General features: G+C 43.8%; 1 protein-coding gene across 2 annotated transcripts in view; it reads right to left on the reverse strand.

Annotated features, from left to right (window-relative positions):
• Nucleotides 1-27338, reverse strand: part of ATP9B (ATPase phospholipid transporting 9B (putative)) — a 3609114-nt gene that overhangs the window by 2020436 nt on the left and 1561340 nt on the right. For both annotated transcript variants that reach the window (XM_069620656.1, XM_069620655.1), the window contains exon 11: nucleotides 24857-24933. In XM_069620656.1, the coding sequence (XP_069476757.1) occupies nucleotides 24857-24933 (77 nt within the window). The remainder of the gene's footprint in view (nucleotides 1-24856; nucleotides 24934-27338) is intronic.

The raw sequence follows: 27338 nt of genomic DNA on the forward strand, positions 1-27338 counted from the left end.
AATGAGAGGAGCCAGCTTCTTTCAGTAACGTTTCCTGACCAGCCAAGCCCTTAATCGCATTAACCACAGATGTTAGTTGGGTACGTTTTGTGTAATTAGTGTATCAGCTCTTAAATTCACTTCTGTATTGTTGGAGCGTGACAACTGTGTTTTCTGAAATTCTATGAATTCGGTCCCCTCAGCATATCTCCAAAACCATGTAATTCGTAACCAAACATGTCAAAGTTGTCGTTTTGCTCACATAGCATTTTTGCAATTAAAGTGGATTGAACCTTGCACAGCATTCTATGATTGTTAGAGATTGATAGTTTTATCCAATAAATATCATGAGAAATCAAATTCCTTAGTGTAGGTATTTTTTGGAACATGCCCAGGAGATACGACTGATTGTTTCTTTCTTTACCCAGTGTTTGTGAATCACAACTCCAACCAATAATCAATTGCATTTCTTTAGTATTCTCACCCCTGCACTGTGGTTCAGAAGCATCCAATAGATTCTCATTTGCCTTATCAAAGGCATTCAGTTTCTCCCCAGCTTCTGTACAAACTTGTTGTGAGAGGGGCCTTAAACCATCTAAGCTTTGATTTTTTTCCGAATTATTAGAACACTCATTAATATGCCCTTTATTCGTATTATCAGGCAGACCAGTGGGTGTTGTATCCTGAATCCCTGAATTAGCAATGGATGGAGTCTTAGAAATACAAGGTGCTGATGGTGTGTTTGCACTTTTTAAAACTGCTTTTGTTTGGTGACCTTTGAGTGTAATAGTTTTGTCATTCACCATTACAGCCATCTCTCTTAAATGTTGTTTTGTTTTTAGTAACCTGGTAGAACCCGGCTAAATTCATTTGTTTCAGATAATTTGCTTGTACCTTTTTAGCCAGGGGGACACCACTCATTTGTTTGGAAGCTTGTGGATCTTCCACCACCCTTTGAACAATATCTGGACTAATCACACTTTGTGCATTGTTACTGTCCATCTTAAGTTGTTCAGGTGGAGATTCCACTTCAAGATGCACCCGAGATTCAGCATCTAGTTGATCAAAATCAAAATCATTTGTCTGAGACGTCTGTGTGTCACTAACTTTACATGTTATTCCCTTTTTTTGGGATGTGTTCTTTTTTTTCCCTTAAGTTTTATTAGGTGATATGCTAGTTGTCCTTTTTTTAAAATTTCTTCTCCGTGTTTTATTGCTCTTTGGTGTAATTTCTTTGCCTTTTTAGACAGAAAAAATGTCCAACCCTGATCTGGGAGAGCCCTCATTATTATTCGGTGCAGCAATCTCCTCTTCCTTCTTGATATTATCTTGCTGATTGATAATTTCAACAAGATCAGAGGGACTGTCTGGAGTACGAGATTCTGTCACACTACAGGGATCTTTATTTGCCACATTTTGGGGAGATTTCGATACCTTCTTTTCCTGCATCATCAAATTTTCCAAAAATCTCAATCTCTCATGGTGTGATTTCGCTAGCTTAATGAGCTCGATCCTTTTAATCTCCTTTTGGGAAGGGTAATATGTATCAGTAGGTCTTATTAGTAGTTCACTTGTCTCACAAATACACGCTGATTTAGTGGAGGGATTCATAGTCTGTGTTGCTTAGGATATCATGATAGCAGAATGGTTTTTAACAGTAACATGAGGAGCAGTATCAACAGGCTTCTTTACATTCAGAGAGGCCCGTAGGGATGCCATGCCTTCATACGCAAACATAAACCCCTCAATTTTGTTAAGCTTCCCTACCATTTCAGCCAAAGAGCCTTTCATTTCTTTTATAGCATAGTGTGTTTATTCATGACCCTTATCCAGGAGATTCAAAATGCGTGTTATAACAGGAAAAGTGTGACCATTTTGTTCATTGAGATCCAACATGGTTTCATCAGTCAAATTTTGAGAAGTGTTGCCTAATGGCTTAGAGGGTTATTTAAATTGCCAGTATTAGGATTACAAACGGGTCAAATTCTTTGTATACATTATTGTCACATATTTTTGGAATCTCCAGGAATGGAGGGGGATGAACAACAACATCTGTCACAATAATTTTTCATTTTCCTATTCCTGACTTCACCTCTGAAGCTGTGTTACAACATATTTCCGTATCATTTTGAGTATTTAAATGTACAAAATCTCTCTTTCTTCGAGGTGTAGAGACAGGCGTTGATGGTCCTGTGGATAAGCATACACACCTGTCTAATTCAGCCATAATCACCGGTGTCAACATCGAGACGTCTGCAATCTCACCATTGCCTATATTATCAGCCTGTAAGAACATTTCATGCAGGTCATCATTACCATTATTTGACCCATTTTCCACACTCTGGTTGTTGCCATTTAGTTGGCTTAGGAAAAATACTGTTACCTCATTTTTAGTTGAAGTAGGGGAAGAGTGTAATGAGTGACACACATCTTGTTCTTCAATATGTGCAACAGATGCATTGTAAGGTAGTTTTGATAACAATGGTATGATAGGTATTGTAAATGAAACCTCTCTCATCGTTCATGTTCTGAATTGGCATCTGAGAGTGTATCATCATGTATAATCAGATTTTTATTTTTTGTTGATCCATTGATCTTTCTTTCTACTACTGCCGTCAGATGCTTACCATTTCTTAAGCTGGTTTCCATTTTGGTTAAACCTATATGCACAGTTGTTACCTTGTATAGTGAGGGCGCATCAAGAACCTTCACAACCACTTTATATCAATGTGGTCACTTCCCCGAGACCTGATCCTCGGATTTTGGTACAAGAACAAAAATAAGGGTACAAAGGCACAAGGCCCGCAGTCACCCTTATTTAGTTAGAACCTTAGAGTGTAGAAGAATTTACCACATGTCAGGGTTCAAAGGCGGTATGCCCGCAGTCACCCTCACTCAATTAGTATCTTGACAGTGTGATAATCTAAACAACCATATACAATAGTATAGCAGGTGTCAGGAAGGCTCCAAGGCTATTATGCCACACGGTCACCTTTACACCCTAGAACTAGATGGTTATTCTGCTCAACACGTACCCAATTCGAGTGCTTGTGAACCAGGTGGTCCTAAATTGCCAGTTTAAGATTCAAGGAGAGGCCATAGACCACATGCAACCAATTGCTGAATGTTAAGGAGGTTCCAGGGCTATAATGCCACACGGTTGCCTTCACACATCAATCACCATATAGTTATCGGCGGCAGTTAGTGCTTATTACAGATACTTGTGGGTCATATTATGGTCATAGCATCAGAGATCGAAAAGGGTATAGATGCAACACACAGCTGACTAGCAAAGTCTCACAAGAACTTCACAACTTTTGAAAGGCGTGACAACTTAATATGCTTTGGCCTTCAACAATATTCAAATTGTGTCTTTCTTAAACACCACTTGTGTGGCAAGTCAGAGTAACCTGCCGTATATTAGCGAACACAAGAAAAAAGAAAAATGTTTAGAGGCCAAAGCACCACACGCAAAGCGAATAGAGTGTCCAATAAACACAGTCATTCAGATAGTTTTTGAGAGATTAACTCGTTAAATTCTATTGCCGCTCTGATTTGGTGTCGGTGCACACCTCTTGTAGTGTTGAATAGTCTGACTGCATGCGTGTGGGAAACCAATGCTGAAAACCCCGGACAGAGGTTATAGAGGATACACACGCAACAGTAATTAAATTGAGGTTCTTTTCGCTTTAGGTACCGGAAAAATAATAACAATAGGAGCGGAGACGAACACAGCACAAATTGTTTTCCTCACGTTGCGCTATGGAAAAAAGTCAGTTTTACCGTTCAGATCGGTACCGGGCAAATTTACAAGATACAGCTAGCACCACTGCACCGCAAAACGCAAACACACAAACACACTGCTGGCAGACCGTGCGTTATAGAACTTGATGGTAAATTTGTGGAAATAGAAATAGGACTAATCCAAATGAAGATAGCCCTCTGTTGCTGGACGGCACTCCGTGGAATAGATCCTCCTCCCAGTCACACAGAAACACACTGCTGGCACACCGCGAAGTTCCCGGACATTGAAGTCCATCGCAGTCGTCGTCGATCAGATCCGCAATGCTCCATTGCCTAAGACATTTAAATCAAAGACTCCCGTGCTCATCACCGTCGACCACTTTGTCCCACCGGAGAAAGTCAAGGTCACCGCCGAACCGAGGAGAATCTGCTGGTGTGTTTCCCCCTACTCAAAGTCCTCAAAAACGCCGACAAAGTTCCGAAAGCCAGCCGTGGTCGAGCCCCGATTGCCGACGTCGATCGCTGATGACCGGGCGCTCTTGCTGGGCTTACGTTCTTCATGGACTCTTTGCGACAATGAACTATCATCGTTGAGGTGCACTACACGCCTCATTGTCGCAGGACGTCCAAGACTGATCGTCGAGGAGCACCACAAGGACCGAAGCTACTGCCTCAACAACATTGTTCACCTTTTCTGTGAGGGATCTCGACAATCCTAGGCTCCTGCCTGAAAGGGAGTTCACTCAAGAAGGATCCATCGACGACCCATCGTCAAACTCTGCTAAACCAGGTACATTGGGGTAGTGTAACATTTGTAGAAGGAAATAAGACTCTGCTAAACAATATATGGACTGGGCTTGTTTAATATCTTATTTACAGGTTGCCCAGGTAGGCGGATCCTCACACAGAACTGTGCCTGGTGGTAGAGGCCCAGTAGTCTGCAATTGTTTGACCAACGTGTTTTTCTCCCTAGTCTATGGTTGATATCTGTTGCTATCGATTTGTATGCCATTTGAAACTGTCAGCAGTTAGTGCATTTTAAAGGAGTCAAAGAGTAATTGTGGAACTACATAGACATTGTACATTTATCATTATAGTATTGCCTGAACACAAAGTGTGTTATTGTGTGTGTAAATAACTTGAACCTTATTTATATAAAGAACTGTGTTATCACTAACATAGTATGTGGACATTCCTTTGTGGAGGTTTGGGGTCTACACTGTACTTAAGAACCAGCCAGCATCACATCTGAGAGTTTAAGTCTTGATTGCTCGTCCACGTTTACCAAATAGAGAATCTTGGCTGGGGTGCTCTGTGCTTCTACTCTGCCATATAGAGAGCAGAAATACAGATATCCCCCTCAAGTCTTTACACTATGTAATGCACAAGTGTGGGTTCTGACCATTTTCTCTGTTCAGAAAGGGTAGAGGGTTTCATTTTGGGCTGCGTAAGAATAGTTTGGGGCTTGTGGGAGACACCAGGCTAGACCTCTGGGCGAAATGCTCAGGGATTCTGGTCCCTTCCCTGGCCGATCACCTGACAAACCCCTTGCCCTGTCGATGGGTCCTGCCCTTGATGGGCAAAAGTCTCAGCAGGCCATTGAGTATAGCACTTGAGCATGTTAGATTAAGGTTTGCAGCATCTCTCAACCTACTAACCTGCATACTAAGGAAGGTGAAATTGGAGACTGCGGGCCTCGAATTTTAAGTTGCCCTTCCATTGAACCTTAAGTTCTTGCTTCCCATAAACCTTAGCAGGTTATGGTAATGCAGCAGTCAAAATATGGATTCAGTTAACAGGACCTACAAGCTGCTCCAGGGTACCCAGTCACCCAGTAAGCAGGAGCCATTATATAGCGTACCACAGATTTAACTCCTGCATCAGATGCAAAGTATAACTTTTTGTCCATTATATATGACCCAATATGCTTTACATTCCTTCTGGGTATGCCCTAATGCTCATTTATTCACATACCTAAATGTGCTGTGTTAATGTCATATGGATATATTTGTATAGTACCAGTTGGCCTGAGGAGGCAAATGTAGCACCTGGTAGCTGTTGGTGTCAAGCCAATCAGACTCTCCTTGGCTATAACCCAGAGCTAAATAGCTCCCAGCCATTTCAAACCCTTATTTTATTTATTTATTTAAATTTGTATAGCGCGCAAGCAGCCCAGGGGCATTGAGGCGCTGTTACTTGCATGAGCTTAGTTACAGGCATGGTATCAATAAGAGGCATATTACAGAAAGGAACAAGTAAGGTTATCATTGCAGTTTATGCGGTTGGTCAATACAACTTAAGCAGTGGGTCCTATGGTTGGTATTCATGCTGCTGCGAGGGACCTTATGAGAAGAGGGTGGTTTTCAATGCTTTGCGGAAGGCTAGGAGGGAGGGCTCACTGCGGATGGTGGGAGGTAGGGCATTCCAATGAGTGGGTGCGAGATAGGGGAAGCTGGATCCACCTGCTCTGGATCTTTTTACAAGTGGCACAGAGAGCATGTTGGTGTAGGGTGATCTTGTTGGCCTTGTAGAGGCGACGGAGTGGATTCTTTGTGAGAGGTAGTCGGGGGCATTGAGATGGATGCATTTATGTGTCAGTGTGAGCGCTTTGAAAATTATTCTCTCCTTAATTGGGAGCCAGTGGGCTAGTTTTCTGGCTTCTGAGATGTGGTCCCTTTTGGCAATACCTTGGGCTGCTCGGAGAGCACTATTCTGGATGACTTGTAGCCTCTCCAAGTTTCTTTTAGAGGTTCCTAGGAAGAGTATGTTACAGTAGTCTAGCCCGGAGCCGGTGATGGCTCTGGCTATGTTTGTGCAGTTCTGTTTGGAGAGGAAAGGCCTGACTGCGTTGATCAGTTTAGCATGATATGCGGCTGAGGAGGCAATGGCGTTGACTTGTCTGTCCATGGAAAGGTTAGAGTCTAGATAGACTCCAAGAGTTTTGACTGAGTCTGATACAGGTATTTTGATGGTGTCGATGGTGAAGTGACTGAATTGGGAGTCAAGTTTTTTTAGCGTTTCGGGGGAACCTATCAGTAGGAGTTCTGTCTTGTCAGAGTTGAGGCATAGTCCATTGTCTGCCATCTAGGCTTGGATGCTGTTGTAGAGGTTGTTAAGGGTCATGGCGTCAGTGTCGTAGCTGCCTGTGAGGGTAAGGAGGATCTGGGTATCGTCCGCGAAGTTAGTGTAGGAGATACCCATAGCGTCGAGGATGAGGAAGAGGGGTCGTGTGAAAATGTTGTAGAGTGTGGGGGAGAGGCATGAGCCTTGGGGCACGCCAAAGAGTATGGTAGTGGGTGAGGCAGAGGCTAGGTCGGAGAATACTTGCATGGTTCTGTCTTGTAGGAAGGATGTGATCCATGCTGTGGCGTCAGGGGAGAACTTGGCAGTGGAGGAGAGATGATGGCAAAGGACGTCATGATCTACGAGATCGAACGCTGCAGATAAGTCAAGGAGTAGGAGAATCGTTGGTTTGCCCATGTCTCTGGCATCGTCCATTTGGTTTTTCAGGTCCAGTAGGGCGGTTTCAGTCCCATGTCTAGGGCGGAAGCCAGATTGGCGGAGTCCCAGGAGTTTGTTTTCTTCGATGAAGTGCTGAACCTGCAGATAGGCTGCTTTGTCGAGTATTTTGAGGAGGAAAGGTACAGTGGTGATGGGTCTATAGTTGTTGGGGGAGGTGGGATCGAGAGTTGGTTTTTTTAAGAGGGGGCGGACCCATGCTTCCTTGAGGGAGGTGGGGACTTTCCCTGTAGCGAAGGAGGCATTGACAAATGCTGTCAGGAAGGGAGCAAGCGCTTCAGTGCAGTCCTTGATGAGAGTGGCTGGGCAGGCATCACCTTTACAGTTGGATGCTTTGATGTTCTTCATTATGTTAATGATGTCCTTTTCCTGTATGGATTTGAAGGAGAAGGGATGGGGAGGGTCTTGGGCTGGTGGTGGGACAGGGATATGAGTATTGAGCAGGGCTTGTTTGGTAGCTAGAATTTTGCTTTGGAGGCGGCTCAGTTTTGTTAGCATTGCCGTTTGAATTCCGTCGCACCAGGCTTTGTCTTTGGTGAAGTTCTGGGGGGTGGGAGTAGGAGTCTCTAGCTCCCTAAATATTGCAAAGATTTCTTTTGTGCTGGATTGGGCTTGCGAGATTCTGGATTCAAATGATTTGGATTTTGCCCGGGTGATAGCTTTTTTGTACTCCGTCGAGCAGGCTTTAAAGAGCAGCTTGTCTTTGTCAGTGTGGGACGTTTGCCACTGAGTAAGTGCTGCCTTTTTCTCGTTTCGGAGTGCGAGCAAGTCTGGGGTGAACCAAGAGTTAGAGTGGGTGGTGGGTCACTGTCTAACGTTCCACACCAATCATTTCCCTAATCTGCCAACTCAAAGATGCTGGTATTGTTTCTCATCTGGTACAATGTATGAGAGAAGGAGTGTTAGGCAGAAACCTGTGCAGTTCCCTTAGGGAACACTGCAAAAGGCTTAAGACTACAGGTGTTGGCAGTAAACCCAATTGGTAGCAGTCTGTACCACCCAGATTTACCTGGTAGCTGTGGCTGAGCAGCCAGACTTCTCTCAAGAAGAGTTAGACAGTATATAGAGTATACAAGATAGGTACCAAAATACAGTAGCACAAGCAAACACTGACCAGAGCTTGGGTATAAAAGTATATCATTATTTAAAAACACACTTTGTAAAATACACTAACACTAATATGGCAACCAAGTTCAAATACAGTCACTAATATATATACATCCCTGATCACTTATTGAACAAGTCTCAGTTAAAACACCACTTATTTTCAGACAGAGTTGAGCGCTTAACCTAAGATGGCACTCCAATAAGTTAATTAAAAAGGGAGGGAAAAAGGCAGAATTAGGAACATACACAATACCAACTCTTTAAGAGAACCAGAGCAAGTCAGAAAAGGCAGAGTCCACTGAGGAGCAAGAAAGTCATAGGCCAGGCCCACTCTTGGGGAGAGCAAGGCGGAATGTGTCCAAGATCACACAGTTGAATAGTACTTTTCAAGAGTCTTTGCAAAGAGTTCAAAAAGGGTTGAATTAAGTCAGGAAAAGTTAGTTAGGAGGTCCCAAGTCACACCAGAATAGAAAGAAAGGATTTACGGGACACCTTGGACAGTCGTCTTTTGTAAGAGAGACCAGGTGGGACACGGGACCTGAAATGGTGAGAAAGCTCCAGTGGGGGCAGTTGTTCCTGGCAGCGGGTGCAAGTCGGTGCTTCGTCCAGGGGAAGAGAAGATCTCGACGTGGAGGAAAGCTGAAGGTCGTTGCACTGCCAGGGAAGAAACCAGCCGCGGAGTTTCCTGGTTAAAAGGTACTACCGGTTTATTGGCAGTAGTGGTGAAGCGTGGCTATCCGGCCGCCGGGGTGCTTGGCACGGGCGATTTGACCACGAGACGATCCAGGAAGGCGAAAAGAGGGCGAACTGGTTATCCCCACCAGTTCAGAGGAAGAAGACTCTCCGGGATGAAGATCTTCTCTGTCGTTGGGAAGTGGTGAGACAGTTCAGCAGGGCTCCACCGGTGGTGTCGTCGTTGCAGGTCGGCTCAGCTTCTCCCTCTTCGGATTCTTTGGTCCTCTGGCGACTTCTGAAGTTCTAGTCCTCAAAGCCCTGCTTTTATGCAGAAAACCCCCATTCATCAGTCCTAGCTGTCACTCAAACATGCGAAGTGGTGAGCCGGGCGGCTCACCACTGGGCCAAACACACAAGAGTGCGACTTGAGTTGCCGAGGCAACTCAGTCCAAGGTGCCTAAACCCCCCTCCCACACATCCTGGAGACCCAGGCAGAGTGGCACCACTTTTGGAGGCTTCTGTGGAGAAGCCCGCCAAAAAGTGGAACAAAGGGCTCGACTTGGGTTGGAGTTACAGAGGCGAACACAAACGCCATTTTAAAACCGAGTCCTGGCAAAAATATCCAACCGGGGAATAAATATAAAATAAATAACCCGGCGGTATCTTTAACATTGCACCAAAAAGTGGTGCGTTTAAAATGAATGGGAAAATCCCATAGGAAATATTCTGGTGGAATATTTCGCGTGGTAACCACTGCCACCAGCCAGAAACTCGACGAGGGAGGACTGCACAGTGCCCCATCGAAAAACAGACCCAGGGGAAATCCAATTACCCCTACCAGTACTTCCACAATATGATGGTTTGTACTGGTTCTGTTCCCTATTTAAGACTTTACATGCCCTGGGAGACAGTAGTCAGTCCCAGGGTATGGTGTCTATGTTTGGGGGTCACTATGACACCCCTGTGTTACTGCACTGAGGGTGCTGTGTAACACTTACCAAAATCACATGAAACCCTATGGAGTAAAAGACCCCATAGCCCATTAAACACATTACAAAGTCAAAGGATATCTCAAATCATGTCTAAGAGTGGGAGAAAAAGAGTTTCACTCTTAGTAGGAGAAAAAAATAAACCCCAAAAATCCAGCAAAGCTGCTGGGGGACTCTCTAGGTTTGGGAAATTAGCCTTACCAGAGAATTCTACCTAACAGTGAGTGTGTGTGTGAGAAGGAGTGGGAGATCGAGGGAGAGAGTGTGAGCGATGGCATTGGGAGCAAAATAAATGTGCCCAATCTGCAAAAGTCGACTCCTGCCTTCCCCCGACTAAACAACTCCCCCTAAGATCTCCTACCACCTTACGCTACAGACAAACCACCAAACAGCCATTAGCTCAACAACACTAAGAGCCACGACTAAGCTCTCCTCTTTAGCCCTGTCGCACTCACCAACATCAGCAGCTAACCAGACCCAAATTGCTGTAGTTTATCAGATCTGAGGATCTTCTTTATGGATAAAATAGCCCCAAGTCTCTTCCGCCAAACCCACAGAAAGCAGATTGGCACTCATGAACCAGGTACTTCCACTCTGCACCCATTAACCCCACTGGTTATGCATATGCCTTTTTCCATTGTTCCACTAATGAACCTGTTGAGTTTGTTTATATGTTTATTTTTAGGCTCACACAGATGTGGCACGCCAATCCAATGTTCCCACTTGTATGATCCCACCCCACAATTCTGGGCAAGGGACAGACAGGGAGGTAGTCGGAAATCGAAATGTATTTAAAAGAAGAAGGTAGGATCAACAAACCGGGTTTCCAGATATACTCTGGAGACCACTACAATCTGGTATGTATACAAAAACAATTCTTAAATACAAAATTGTACCTACCTATATTAATCTTACTATTATAAGCCCACAATGGAATCATCCTTCTGATACTGGAGGGTAATCCCCTACTTCAATAGAAACTCGGGGGAAACATAAGCAAGTACATATAGAGTGTTTCTATTGGAAAGTCCTAAGTTCATTAAAAAAAAAATCACGTGTACCTAATCCATCAGACTTGGGTTAATGTTTTAATTGGGAACCCAAAATCATGAATTTACTCTGAGCATATATATAAGTAAACCAGTTTAGCTAAAAGATGGCGCTCTCCCTCCTTAAAGGGATGGTCTAGTAAAAATTTTTATTTAAAAAATAGATAGGCCACATAAAAAAAAATATACTAGCATCCTCCGTTTTAAAACTTCCTATGTAAAATTTTGAGCTATTCAAGCTCAAAATTCGAAAAAGCAAGTACAGGGGCGCCGCCATTTTGTGAAATGGAGGCCCTCCTGTGCTGGCTTTTGCTTTTGCGGCACTAATGAAGGAAAAGCCAGCCAGCTGTAGTAAACAAAGTCTACCGCTGGGTGGCTTTCCCTTCATTAGTGCCGGGACTCGGAGGACGCGGACCGGAGACCAGAGCAGGAAAGCTGCAGCTGAATCTCGGTAAGTGCTATTTATATTTTTTACAAAAAATAAGCACTAGCTGCGTTTTTTTTTCTAAGTTTTCCGGGCTGGAGGAGCCCGGAAAACTTAGAAATAAAACCGCAGCTTTAAAAACGTTGTATTTATGTTTGCGGTTGCTTTTGAAGCGACCGCAAACATAAATACAACGTTATTGTGTTGGAAAACGCTGCGGTTTTAAAACCGCAGCGTTTTCCAACACAACTGCGTTGTGTCTGCCTGAATCTGCTTTACCATTTGGGGCTCTCGGGCTCCCCACGGGGAGCTCGAGAGCCCCAAATGGAAAAGCAGATTCAGGCAGACACAACGCGGCATTGCGGAAAACAACCGCTTTGTGTCTGCCGGAATCTGCTTTACCATTTGGGGATCTCGGGCTCCCCATGGGGAGCCCGAGAGCCCCAAATGGAAAAGCAGATTCAGGCAGACACAACGCGGCATTGCGGAAAACAACTGCGTTGTGTCTGCCTGAATCTGCTTTCCAATTTGGGGCTCTCGGGCTCCCCACGGGGAGCCCGAGAGCCACAAATGGGAAAGCAGATTTAGGCAGACAACGCAGCATTTAGCATTTCCCATTTGGGGCTCTCGGGCTCCCCACGGGGGAGCCCGAGAGCCCCAAATGGGAAATCAGCTGCAGGTAGAAACACTACGCGGCATGTAAACATAACCGCGTGTGTTTCTGCCTGCTGTGGCTTTCACTTTGGGTCTCCGGTGCTCCCCTAAGAGCACCGGAGACCCAAAGTGATAGCCACAGCAGGCAGAAACACACGCAGTTGTGTTGGAAAACGCTGCGGTTTTTCTTTCCAAGTTTCTTAGGCTCCTCCGGGCCGGAGGAGCCTGAGAAATTTGGAACGAAAAACCCCAGCGTTTTCCAACACAATACCGTTGTATTTATGTTTGCGGTCCCTTCAAAAGCGACCGCAAACATAAATACGTTTTTAAAGCTGCGGTTTTATTTCTAAGTTTTTACGGGCTCCTCCAGCCTGGAAAACTTAGGAAAAAAAACGCAGCTAGTGCTTATTTTTTGTAAAAAAAATAAATAGCACTTACCGAGATTCAGCTGCAGCTTTCCTGCTCTGGTCTCCGGTCCGCGTCCTCCGAGTCCAGGCACTAATGAAGGGAAAGCCACCCAGCGGTAGACTTTGTTTACTACAGCTGGCTGGCTTTTCCTTCATTAGTGCCGCAAAAGCCAGCACAGGAGGGCCTCCATTTCACAAAATGGCGGCGCCCCTGTGCTTGCTTTTTCGAATTTTGAGCTTGAATAGCTCAAAATTTTACATAGGAAGTTTTAAAACGGAGGATGCTAGTATATTTTTTTTATGTGGCCTATCTATTTTTTAAATAAAAATTTTTACTAGACCATCACTTTAAGTGGCTGGTGCTGGAGTGGCGAATTTAGCCAAATTCGTTAATACGAGAAAAACACACAGGCCCCTGCGCGGTTCTAACACTGCAAAAAACCACCCAATGGGCATGTGTAGAATGTACTCCAGCACACAAGACCTAGATATTTAAAATATCATTTATTGTTGCTTAGTAAAGCACATTACAAAAAACAGGGGTGAAATAATTCGCCCCAGTGACAGCCATAAGGTTGAACAAAACACTCACCCCACGGGTGGAAGAAAGTCACGCGTTCTGCCTGAATGCTCAGGCGTCCTCAGACCTATCAAATCCAAATGCGGCATGCAAATCAGAGTTTAAAAAGAAAAGCAGTTACAGAGCGTCCCCACTCGTGTCACATCACGTGCAAAAACGGTCATGTGACCGCTACGTGTAAACATAGTGAAATCTGTCAAATACAATGACCTCCATATTGGAATGGTCAAAAACCTATAAATAAGGTATATATGATGGCAAAATGCGTAAAAGATAGGCGCAAGGAAATGACTTAACACATTTATTAGCTGCCACAACGAAAACTACACCATGGAGACGCTCTAAACTGCTTATTTAAAATATTATTATCAAATAACAATCGATGTGTAACATATGTGCACAAGTGTGCCTGTTCGTAGTTAAATGACTGAAAGCAGCTCAGATAGCCGCTATCAGACATACGCCCCCACATAGGGCAAGTGTTTACAAGCCACGGACTACAAGCAAAACAGCAGCAGCCAAATAGTGAATGGGCAAATGCCCTATCATTGCAAAGTATACCTATGGTAGGCACTGTTCAGACAGGCAAGTGCCCTTTTGCCAAATGGATGCACGGGTGAACCCGGAGTCAAAAAAGGATAAAAATATTTCATAATATAACTCCTCCCAATGTGCAAATAGCAGTTCATAAGTCGGTAATACAGTACAGGAGGATAGCAGCCCAATGCGATGAAAAAACAGAAATTAGATACATTACAACACTGAAATGTCTAACTCTTACTCCTCCCATTGTGCAAATAGCAGTTCCTATGTCAATACCACAGTACAAAAGGATAGCAACCTCATTAAATAAATCAATCAGCAGCTTGATAAATAGCAATGCAGAGATGTCCAACTCTTACTCCTCCCAATGTGCAAATAGCAATTCCTATGTCTATTATACATTACTGTTCATGCAAATATAAAAATATAAAATGATTGCCTAAGGATCATCCAGTATTTCAAATTACCCCTAACCATATGTGCAAATAGCAATTTTAGAACTCTTAATGGATATCGACAAATAATTCAATAATGCCCTTATGAGGATGGTATGCATAGATCTCAGCAAAACATGTATCATAATTCAAATGTGTGGACAACCATCATATCATTGAAAAGCTCATGTTTGTAAGAACACAAAGTTCAGCATCTATGTTCAAGCCTTTCGGTTTCAAGGTGTCAAACTTACATATGAGTGTCGCTTCTAATTCCCTCAATTTCAATTCTCTTTTATTTGGTGGTATATGGGCCAACCCCGTAAAGGATAGAGATTTCACATCGCCATTATGCTTTTCTTGAAAGTGGCTAGTGAGAGGGTATGTTAGATCTCCATTTTTGATGGCTCTGTAATGTTGGAGAATGCGTATCTTTAAAGGACCTATTGTCGAGCCTATATAATGTAGGCCACAAGCACATGTGATCACATATACTACATATTTCGTGGTACAAGAGATTCTATGTTTGTATTTCCAGCATTGGCCATTCACACTCTGAAAAGGGACCTTAGACACATGGTTGCACAATTTACAGTGGGCACATCAGTGAGCAGAACCTTCCAATGTTTGTTCATTATCATTTTGATTTCTTTAGCTTGATGGTTAAGTCCTGTGATTAACCTGATCTTTTTGTCTTTCACTTTCATTTTTCTAGACAACAAGGATTCTCTAGTGGGTATTTTTGCTTTCATGAAACTTTTGGAAATAACATCCTTTTCATATCCTCGTTTTATGAATCTCTGACTGATTTTTTTGGCTTCACTCATGTAGTCATTGCTATTACTGCAGGCTCTTTTCGCTTTCAGAAATTCTCCATAAGGAATGGAGTCTATTAGGGCTCTTGGGTGATGACTTGGCGTGGAGAGTTGAATTGGAACTGGTGGGTTTCCTGTATAATTGGGAAGTCAGCTTATCTTTCTCTTCCTGGAATTCCACATCTAGAAATACCAGATTATATATGCTGATAACCGTTGTTAGTTCCAAATTAAAGGTGTTGTCATTCAGTATATTCACGTATTCCTTAAGCTCCAACTCAGTCCCATCCCAAATAATAAACAAATCGTCAATAAAACGATACCAAATTTTTATATGTTGGGTCCAATGTTCCAATTCTTCTGTCCACGCCTGATTTGTCTCCCACCATCCCATGTATAGGTTGGCGTAAATTGGGGCCATTCACGACCCCATTGCTGTCCCACGTATTTGCTTGAAAAGCTGGTTATCAAGGGGGAAATAGTTATGTTCAAGACAAAATTGCAACATATTCAATAGCATCTTGTTATGCTGGCGCTAGCTGATCGATCTACTTTCCAAAAACGATTGGCATGCCTTCATGCCTGCTGAGTGCTGCATCGAGGTATACAAAGATACTACATCTAATGATACAAGTAGATAACCAGGCTCCCAATTGATATTTTCCATCTTCGCAAGCAGATCCGCAGTATCTCGTATGTATGAGTTCAGGCTGGAAGAAAAAGTCCAAATATTTGTATGTGTTCTCGAGGAAGCTGCCCATCGAAGAAACAATGGGACGACCTGGAGGATCCATTAGGCTTTTATGGATCTTAGGGTAAAAGTAGATCAAAGGAGTCACCGGATGGACATGTTTGAGAAATAAATATTCATCTCGATCTATAAGCTCCAGATGCTATTGAATATGTTGCAATTTTGTCTTGAACATAATTCCTGCTAGAAGCCCTGCTAGAACTTGACAGAGTGCACAAAACGAGACAAAAAAAAGTTCCTACTCTCCATCAGATGTCCTGGCAAGAGTACATTTCTACAGACTTAAAGAGGAGATGATGCGGGAAGTCAGGAGCATGGCCCGCATACACTTTAGAGATGCAGAGATATCCCTCTACCAAGACCTGGGAGCAAGCATATTGGCGAAGAGAAAGGCCCTAAAGCCAATGACTGAATGGCTCCGCTAGAGAAAGATCATATACCGCTGGGGCTTCCCCACGGCACAAACCTTCACATGGGAAGGAAGGTACCGGCACATCCTATCCCCAAGAGAAGCTGAAAACTTTATGAACCCGGGGGCGGGCGAGGATGACCCAGACAAAGCAACACCCAGCACGGAAGATGCACCATGGGAATCCCTGAGATCCTGGTCCAGAGTAGAGAGCCGACGCAGAGCGCGGGCCCCCCAGCCAAGAATAAAAAGTCCAACAACTGCTGAGGGGAGAGCTCCCCAGAGTCCACCCACAAAGCCATCGCAAACCACCATCACCGGGGCTTTACAGGAAATGACCCAAACAAGGGCAACCTGCACAGGACAAGGCAATGGACAGTGTGGGCTAGCTAGCCCAACAGCTAGGAGGATGTCACTCCACAAACTAGCCCACAAGCGGCCAAGTGCCCAGAGCACCTGCAGCATCAAACTCAGCTAAAAGAAACCTATGAAACACATGTCGAAACACCGACGAAGTTCACCAAAATCACAAGAGGTGCCGTCGCCTCTGACCGGGTTTGTTGTTATGGCCGGCCGGATGACCCATTGGTAGAAGGCTGGACTGGAAAACCAGTTTTTTGTTGAAGGAGCGGTGGGGGGGATGCAGGGAGAGACAACGGACGAAATCAAGTATACAAGTTACCAAGGACAGAACTTACAGAGAGACACGCAACGGCGCAACCCAAGCCTAGCTTCAGGGGAAACACCAAGCAAAGCAAGCACAAGCAACCCAAATGGCCGCCCTGGATAAGGAGCTCATCGTGACTACATAAAATGGTAAATGTCTAAACGTCCCAGACAAGAGAAAATCAGTGGAGCGCAGGCTTTCCCAACTCGAAGCAGACATTGTCTGTCTCCAAGAAACACCTCTCCTAGCAACAGACGAAAAGCGGCTCACCTTCCAACAATACTCAAAATGTTACTTCGCCTCCTCAGGTCAGAAAAAAAGAGGTGTCGTCCTGCTGCTCAATCGGGACCTACCACTAACTCAGATCACAATCAAGGGAGACCCAGATGGACAATACCTCTTGTTAAAAGGCCGCCTGGTCGAACTGCCCATTACTATAGTAGCAATCTACTATCGAACAATGCGCAAGGCGGCTTCCTCCGCAAGCTCCTGCCAGTCATTGCGGCCTTTGCGAAGGGACCTCTACTAATTGGAGGAGACTTCAACTTGCCTCCGGACCAGAGCCTGGATAAAACGCTCCCCCAACTAGGGAAGACTTCATCAAAGAGCTAGACATGGCGGAATTCTTAAGGTTTCCCATATCGACATATGGAGACTGTTCAACAAGAGCGAAAAGGACTACACATTCTACTTGCACACCCACAAAGGGTACTCAAGCATCGACCTACTATTGTCATCCAGCGTGCTCACCCCATGCGTGGAAAAGATACAAATAGGGTACAGAGCTACTTCAGACCATGCTCCAGTCACCATGCACATTCGAGGCCAGAGCCTACCGGAGCCCCCACAAAAACAACGGAGGATGCAAGACCAGATCCTAGTGGACACTGCCTCCAGTTCGGAATTGGCCAAAGCCCTCAACTATTTTAAGGAGAACACATTGAAGGATACCTCAAAAGCGATTATCTGGGACGCGATGAAACCAGTACTCCGGGAGGTAGCGGATGACAAAACCAACTACAGCAAGACATACTAGAGAAGAGTGTTGTGGAAATGGAGAGCAACTTCAAAAAGAAGCAAACCCGAACAGCAGATTGATAACTCAAAAGAGCAAAAACAGCACTGGAAATGCATCTAGCGATCATCCAGAGCCTTGGCCTACACCAAGCAATTATATTACCTGAACAGCAATAAAGCAAACTGCCTCCTGGTGCATAAACTTAAGAAGCTGCACTCGCGGCATAACATCCAGTGCCTAGCAGACAGAAACGTCACGATACGCCACACAAAACTCTGAGAAACTCGAGCTAATGACAGAACACCACAAGGGCATCATGACCAGCCTCCCGACAGTCGAGGAGAAACAACTGCAATACCTGGCAACCACCCGGAGAGAGCCGCCACACGCCCAACTGGAACTCCTGGAATGCCCAATTACAGTTGAAGAAGTAGGAAATACTATGCGCTCCATGAAAGATACTACCCCTGGACCAGACGGGTTCACAACCCAATTCTATAAAAAATGTGCCAACATCCTGGCGCCCCAACTAGCAAGCCTGTTCAACTCATTTCTCGCAACAGGATACACCACCCCATCCATGGAGGAGTCGCTTACCGACCTTATTCCAAAACCAGGGAAAGATAGCGACCAATGTTCATCATACCGGCCCTAAAATTGCTAAATATCGATGCCAAGATCTTCGCGAATATACTGGCAAGCGGATTAGCACAGATCTTCCCAGATCTAATACACCCGGACCAAACGGGATTTATTCTGGGCTGCAGCACACAAGATACCATAAACACAATCAAGTCCGCGCACAGGATGGGGCTGGAACTGGCAGTCCTATCACTCGATGCACACAAAGCCTTCGACATGTTAGACTGGGGCTACGTAAGTGAAACACTACAGCACTACGGCTTCGGCCCAAACTTTGTTAAATGGACACTAGCCAACTACCAACACCGCTCCACGAGATTGAGAATGAACAGGGTCAGATCATACAGAATAAACATAACAAGAGGCACCAGACAAGGATGACCCCTTTGCCCCCTCATATTTGCACTTTCTATGGAGCAATTTGCCAGCAGAATCCAACATAATGTGGCAATACACGGCCTTGAAGTCAAAGGGGAATCGTACAAAGAAGCCCTATACGCTGACCACGTATTGTTGACATTTACCTAAACGGAAGACTCCACGAAGGCACTCTGGCAAGAATTGGAAGCATTCCGAGAGGCATCGGGATTTAGCGTCAACAACACAAAGTCAACAGCAATGAGCATCAATATGCCCAAAAAGCTCAAAAAAAGCACTGGAAGCCAAATACCTGATCCCATGGGCAAAATTGCAAATCAGCTACCTAGGAGTCCAGCTGCCAAGCAAAACAGAAAGATTATACAAAACAAACTTCCTCCCATTGTTCAAAGAGTTACGAAAAGATTTGAAATGCTGGCAGAAGCAAGTAGTATTATGGTTCGGAAGAATCGCAGCACTGAAGATGAACCTAATCCCAAGAGCTCTATTACGGCGTAGCTCTCCCAGTAACAATCCAGAAGATAACCATTCAGAAGCTGTGGGCAGACGTCCTGAAATACACCTGGGAAGGAAAGAAACCACGAATACCGAAATGGATCATGCTCCGGGGCTCAGCGGTGGGTGGCCTAGGGGTCCCAGACGCGGCCAGATACTGTCTTGCGGCACAACCCAGACTGGTGCCAGAGCCCGATAGCAGCGCTACCACACATGAAGAGCGTCAGCGGCCCCCGGAACATAGGCCCCCTGCTAACAACGAGAAACGCAGTGACGAGCTGGAAAAGGGCAGCCCACCAATGGAATTGCAAGACTACGACAGGACCTCTCACTCCCATCTGGGACAACCCAGACTTCAGCCCAGGGATCACCCCAAACAGCTTTGACAAATGGAGGGAAGGAGAACTGCAGAGGATCAGAGACTTCTTCGAGAATGGGAGCCTGCTGAACTTTCAAAGACTGTAAAGCTAAATGCCAAGTCCCGGAGATGGAGAGGTTCCGGTATGCACAACTCAGGCACTGGCTGTCAAGCGAGCCAACAAAGAAAAACAGAAGCAGGGAATCAACAGCCCTAGAAAGGACGCTCACAACAAGTCCCCCCAAGGAGAACCCCCCCTGTACAAACTACTCGACAGAACAGACCCAAGCAAAAAAGAGGCCTACATGCTAAAGCGGGAAAAGGAGATAGGCAGAGCTATCGAACCAGAGGAATGGAACCGCATCTGGGCCAGAGCACACAAAAGCTCTAAGTGCATAACAAATAAAGAAGGGGCATTTAAAGTGTGCTACAGGTGGTACCAAACGCCAGAGATACTCAACAAGTGCAACCCCACTATCCCCCCGAAATTGTGGAGGGGCTGCCGGACCTGGGACGCTATTTCACCTCCTATGGACATGCCCAAAGGCCACCCAATTCTGAAAAACCATCCTGGAACAAATCAAATGGATCACTGGTCTAACGATCTTGTGGGACCCAGGAATCGTCCTATTCGGTACGACAGGTGAGGGCCAATTCCCACTGACGGGCCGGATAGCAGACCTGTGCTCGCACCTGCTGACAGTCGCAAAGATATCTATAGCTAGACTTTGGAAAAATCCAAATGGCCAGCAATCCCAATGTGGTGGTCCAAGTGCTGTATCGGCAATAGGAATAAGTTCTACCAGACCTAGGCCCCCTTTTTGGACTATACTGAGAAGTTCCCGGGAGTAACAAGATAACTCCTGACCCTTCGCTGGATGGGGAAGCAAGAATAAACACCAACAAAAGATTGCAGAGCAAAAATCGAAATCATCTGGGACGAAGTCGAGTCTCCTGGTGTTCCCTCCCCTGTCCCCCCTCCAAGGACTAGTATTGTTATTTATTTCTGTTACTTATTTTCCTTTTTTTTTTCTTCTGTTTTTCATTGTTCTAACTAAGCTCTGAGCAATACATGTGAACTCAGATGTCGCACTGGAAGCTTGTATGTATAAAACCAATAAAAACAAGTTTGGAAAAAAAACATTACATGGTCATTTGAGCTTGTTTTTTCTATTTTCAGGTCATCCACCTCTTATGCCCCAAAATTCTTTAAGAAGATATTGTCAATAGTTGAGTAAGAGAAAACATTTGACCAGGTTGGAACCTCCGAGAGAGACCCCAAAAGAGTAGGCTAGTTTGGAAAAAGGTCCACCTAGAAAGAAATTTGGACCAGATCTTACCACAATCATCCTTACTCGACAAGTGAACAAACGGTGCAACACTACCAATATCATCCTGCTCATCCCAACAGCCATCTATTACCACACATTTATGGAAATTGGTGTTATAATTGATATTTGTGAATATGTCAGTTACTTTTAAAATATATGATAGGGCCTCTTGGTTTTAGCTCAGAACTGGAAATCTGCGGATCCTTCTCACATCAAAGACTGGTATTACAAACTATCGAATTTTGTAGCTCTGGAATAGGTCACCTATTCGATTCAAGGGGAGAAAGCCAAGTTTTCACCAGAATGGACATCGATTTTGAATTTATTTCACAGGGACTATATGGAACAATACTGCCTGCAGAATCTAAGAATACTGGATATTCTTTGAACTAAAGAGAAGATTTGTCGTCCTGTGTATGGGGGAGGAGGGAATATGGGGAAAGGAGGAAAAGGGAGCGAGAGGGAAGGTTTAGGGGGAAAAGTTGATTGTGTTTTGTTTATGTTTTGTAGATTTGAAAACCCAATAAAAGAAAAGAAATAAATACAAATAAAATATGATAGGCAATTTTAATCTAATTTTAGAAGGTATTTATACAGGTTGTATGTAGTTATTTTATAGGGACGTTTATTGTGTTGTGTAATGTTCTATTATATATTTTCATGTTAATGGGGTAAACAGAAAATAATGGATTTCTTCTTTGAATTATCGTGCAATTGAAGCTGTTCTCTACCAGAGGGCAGAGACAATATATCACCTAAATCTTCCCCTTAACACTATCCACAAAAAAGATGTTCTTAGTGTGCATACTCTACACGACCTTGACGAATCCAAGGCAGATGTCTGGTGCAGGCATCTGAATGTCAATCAGCTATGCCTTGACCCACCCCATGAAACTGCAATGTTTAGGATATGCTTGGAATTCGACAGACTATGACACGGCCCCTTTGAGCAGAAAACTGAAGATCTATTAAAGCCAACTAGCATATGGTATGTTGATACAATCTCGGAAGCCAGCCCAAACCGGACTGAAGAAACCAATTATGTATGCCTGTAATGTGAATTCAGACTGTGTTAGGCCCAGAAAGGTAAACATGCAAAGTGTTTCAGGTTTTGTTCACAGCATTTTCCAGGCTTCTCCATTCCAATTGGCTTGGCAAGGCAGAAAGTAACCCAAAGGCTGATTCAGCTTTATTCTTGCATTTCAGATGCTCTTGATTTAATTAACCATGTGCACTTTTAGTCAGAGGATACTATAATAATGTTTCCCTTAATGCGAAAATGTGGCTTAAATATTTGTATAAATTGTTTTACACTCTAAAGAAATCCACTCACTTAAAAAAAATCATTTTACTCTGCTTGAAGTTGCATTAGGGCTTGTATGCTCTTAACATTTAGTTAGGCATTAAAAATGTATGACATCATGTGCTTGATATTTTGGGCTCTGGAATTCACTGACAACGGTGATACACTTCACCAATATTAATCTAGATACTCCAGACACACATTACAGATGGGCACTCAATAGAATACATTTTCAGTACACTTTCTGTGGGTTACGCAATGGCTGACAGGAAATAAGTATCTGTAAATTGGCATTGCGAATTCTGGCTTTACAAATGAATGCAATTCAAAAGTAATTTTTCCAACATTCGGGCATGCTACACAGTTTGACAGGTGTCCCTTTTAATCGTGACCGAAAGCAAGAGGCATACATCTCCACTAGTTTGCAGATCTTATACATGTCGCTCCTCTTGCTCTGCCAAGAAAGTCTTTCTCATTTTATTTTAAGCCTAAATTTTATTATTTATATAATCTTTAAAATAAATACCCCCTTTTTTCTTAACGAGCCAAGCACAGCAAAGCCACCAATAGGGACATACAGGCGCTATATACAAGACCACCTATATTACATTAAAAAAATATGCAAAATGGTATCAACCACTACTGTAGACATATAAAATACATAGCAATTACTTCAGGGGTTACCCCTGGTGGCAGTGTTATTTCTGAAACACCGGAGGTGGTATTCTAGAAACACCACTACCACTAATGGCAAATTCTGAAAAGGGCAGACTTGCATAAATACCTTTTTTCGTGCTTATTGGTTAAATACAAACCTTATACACAAATCTAATACAGCAATAAAATACAATACAAGAAGTATGATAAATAAAGCAAACAAAAAGATGATAAAAAGAACATTAGCTAAACTTTTGTCTCATGATATTTACATCTCTGGGTTGCATTGATATATAGCAATGCCCCTAAAACCAGTAGTTAAAATGTTTCAATTGTTAATCAGACAGATAGCTTCCCTCCATACATAAAAGGCTGTGGCATTTAGTACAATAGATTCCGCTCCATAAAGAGAACTTCAGAATTGGTCAACCTCAATTGATTTAAGATTAAAACTGCAGCAACAATAGCCCTTGTAGTAAAAGACATTTGTTTACACTGGGTAAGAAGATGGGGATCAGTTTCAACTATGGATTTACATAGTCAGCAAATTCTGTCTTGGTGAGGTATATTAACCCACAGTCCTGTGTGTTTAAATGAAGGTACGGAAATACCTTTGATTGAGGTGGTATTTAACTCACCAGTGGTATTCTGTCCATAGCTTTCCTTAAACATCAATCACAATCGGGACACCACCCGCCTTTCCCATCCTTTTCCAGAACTCTGAAGGAAAAATATTAGGACATACAGGTGTATTCTGATATTTTGTATTGTGCAACTTATTGCAGTGAAGCTTCAAGGTGCTTGGCAATATTGGGCATTGTGCAGAGAAAGCCATTAAAAGGCTGGGGAAAGAGCCATGTCTTTAACTTGTGTCAAAGTTGGAAGAGGTTGGTGGTATCTCCAAAATGTTGCGGTAAAGCATCCCAATGGAGGAGAGCACAGACTGCAAATCGTTGGCCACCTATGGTATAAGATTTGAGAGGTGAGAGGTCTAGGGTAGCTTTGCTTGAAAACTTAAGGGGTCTATTAGTTTCTGACAATAAAATTATTTGGATAGGTATTCTGAGGCATTTCTGTGTGTGGATTTATGTGTGAGAACTAGATATTTGAACTTGCCTCTTTAACTGGAACCCAGATGAGTGTTTTCAGATTCAGAGTGTGCATGCCGCCCTGACAAAACCGACAGGACTACTCTCTCCTTTCCCCCTCTCCAGATGCACCCGCTGTTCCACTGATAGTCTGACAAAAGGGAGATATTTCATAACAGTCTGGAATTCCTAATTGGTACTTTCTCATCAAGCAGTGTACAGGGAAAGGGAAATTCGGCGGTGTGACCTGTGCATGCAAAAGGGCAAATGTCTGGTCCACTGATGTCGAATTACGACTATAAAAATAAGCCCCCAAGGGTCTTGATGGGTTCTCCATTTGTTCTTCCACTATTTCCCTTAGTTTCCATCAATTCTCTACAATGAAGGGTTTGTGCCCGATGAGTAGGAGTTTTGTATTTCCTAAAAACTTTTGTTATGGGTAAATATAATCTATTCTACTCTTATGTCCTCTTATTTATTTTTAAGCGTATTTTTGCGCTACATGCAGTAGTTAACTAAATTAATAATGGGCTGAATGTATACCACTAATTCCATAACGACAAAGTTACTATTCACTGATATTACCCTGAATCAAGAAAAACTGTTTGTTAAAATGTAGAAATAAATCCCTTCCTAGACACCCCTGGTAAAGAACTCGAGATATCAAGTCTCTTTTTGAAGCTGTTCATGCATGCAGTTTCCATCGCATACCTAAGAGCAACTGGTCACAGAAGGTTCAAAACTATGGTTTTGGAAATCTGTACATGAAGAAATATACAGGAATCAAATCAAATAGTAGTAAATAAATATATATATGAATAAATAATCAGACAAATGTACCTTGTTCTTTGGATTTGATGTGTTCATTACACTCCTAGTCTCTTTTCCAGTGTAAATAACAACCCCTATCACAGTTCCTGCAAAAGAAAGGTATGGTCAACAAACAGGCGTGTCTAGATGGTCAGAAAAACTGAACACTATTATATATATATACATATATATATATATATATATATATACACACACACATATTATCTGTTTTCTTATAGGCATTAGTGACTATGAAGACTGGTTCAAACGGACTAAAAGATTCACTGAACAGTAATGTATTATGAAGTCAGTTGACTCTAATGAAGTCCCTTCCTGGTAGACCCGTTTTCCCACGTCTGGAAGCAGACACTATAAAACTTGGGGACACCCTTTGAAAAATCATTTCACCAGTTGGAATTCAGTTCAGGTTAGACAAAGGTTATGACAGGGGAATGTAAACACTTGCTGTGACGAAATGATTACTTGCTGTGCAGAAGCATATGAGCAGTGGCTTAAGCACCTAATCAGAACCATACTATAGTAAATCAGCAGTGAGCCATTTCATAAATGTTAAACAGTCACAGCTTGGCAGGTCGTCCTTCACCTCTGAGGGTAGCACAGGCTGAGGGCACGCTAGACTCTTCAGGAGCGGGGGTTAGCTGGTACAGAAGCAACAGAATTAACAATGTTACGGGGTACCAAAAAATAACAATAATAATGTCCAACCAAGGTTCTATAAAAATAGAATCTTTAATTAAACTAAACAAATGCACACAATTAGTTAAAACACACTGTCCCACTCCCGCAAAGGAAAACAGTGAAAGCAGACCTTAACATAAATGGGTACTCTCGTTTTAAAGGATTTATGAAGTTATCTTTCAAAAAGACAAAAATTGGGCTTTAAAGTTACAAGGGTCCTTAAAGATGAGACAGGACCACTCAAATACCTTCCTTTTTTGTCTTTCAGTGCTCAGCGGCATCAAGCTGGGATTATGGGTGCTTTAGGCACTCACATCTGGTTCCAACAATGCAGTTTTGTTCAGCAGCAGCAACAACTTGTTGGGCAAAGTTGCTATGGATGGCAGGCGATGTCAGGTTGGTGGCGCTGGTCTCAGTTGCAGAGATGACTGATCTTCACGATGCCACGAGATACAGAGGCGGTTGAGAGTCAAGAGCAAAGATTACTCCAGCAGTTTCCATGCAGCAGCTTGGCTGGCTTCAAAGATCCCAAACTGGTGTTGTGGTGTTTCGGAGATGCAGGGAGACCAAGTCCAGTGTCTGAGGGGCAAGGTGTGTCCTTTCTTCTGCTCTTCCCAACCAGAAAGGTATGTAGAGAGCAACTGTAGGGTTCTGTCAACTCCAATAAGCAGGGTCCTGGATACCTTTGCCTCAGTTACAGTTGGCCTTGTCCAGCATGCTGGTCATCCCAAAAAGGTATTTGGGATGGTTAAGAAGTGCTTTCATCTTCCTTCGAGCTGACTTTGCAGTAAACTGTACCCAAAATAACGTTCTAGTGAATCCACCTCTTTCAAAGTCCAGAGATTAATGAACTAAGAGCAGGGTGTCCATCGCGTATATAAGTAAAATGCTACACCAGGTTAATCCAGAGCAAGGCTGTTGAGGGAGAAATCCAGGTTGCTGTCCTAATTGTCCTTTGCCTGCTGGTGTCATACACAGACAGCCTTTTCTGTGGGGAGGGCAAAAGGAAGTTTGGGAGCACTAGCAAAATCCAAGATGATGCGACCCCTGTGCGGACTGAACTTCTCTGTCTAGGCTACTCTAAGTCCAGCCCTTTCCTCTGTCGGCCTATATCAGAGCAGTCAGCACCCTGCTGTTATGTGGCCAGGACTGTCACTGAAGCACTGGTTCCCAGGAGACTTCCTCAGGAGTGTTCCTCTTCCCTGGAGGAAGGGGATCACCCTTCACAGGGGGCAGGGGGTGTCAAAGAGACTTTCCTGGGATACATCCAACATAGCTGTGGTTGCGTCCAGCCAGGACAGCTCCATACACGCCAGGCCCCTGCCATGAATGAGTCACTGTTCACCAAGTTAACGCTGTAGAAGCCGTACGAGCATTGCAAAGTCGTATACTGGCCGCCGCTACGAAACAAGCTCTGACAGAAACCGCAATTGCCAACAAATCAGACATATATCGGTATTGTGAGGATACATTGACAGACAGGCTCCAGCCCTCACCTTAAGCGGATACAAAAAGCGAGAATCTAAAGCCGCGATTGTCCAACCTGAACAAGCCCACAGGCGGTGGTACGCCCACGCACTACGAATCCATCCAGACTAGAGAGAAGGAGGTGGATTTCGGCGGGTGAGATAACACAGTGTCGGCTCTCCACAAAAAACACTATATGGCGACTTTGCACCAAGAAGTATAGAATACTTCAACCCAATAAAAGCTGGGGATAAATCCAAAGGCATAAATGCGATGCAAAATAATGCGATTTAACTCCCACATGTCAAAGAAGCTACGCAAGTAGCAGGCAGAATATGCAGCGCAC

The sequence above is a fragment of the Ambystoma mexicanum genome, chromosome 5q, assembly GCF_040938575.1.
Source record: "Ambystoma mexicanum isolate Mex_15411 chromosome 5q, UKY_AmexF1_1, whole genome shotgun sequence".
NCBI lineage: Eukaryota > Metazoa > Chordata > Amphibia > Caudata > Ambystomatidae > Ambystoma > Ambystoma mexicanum.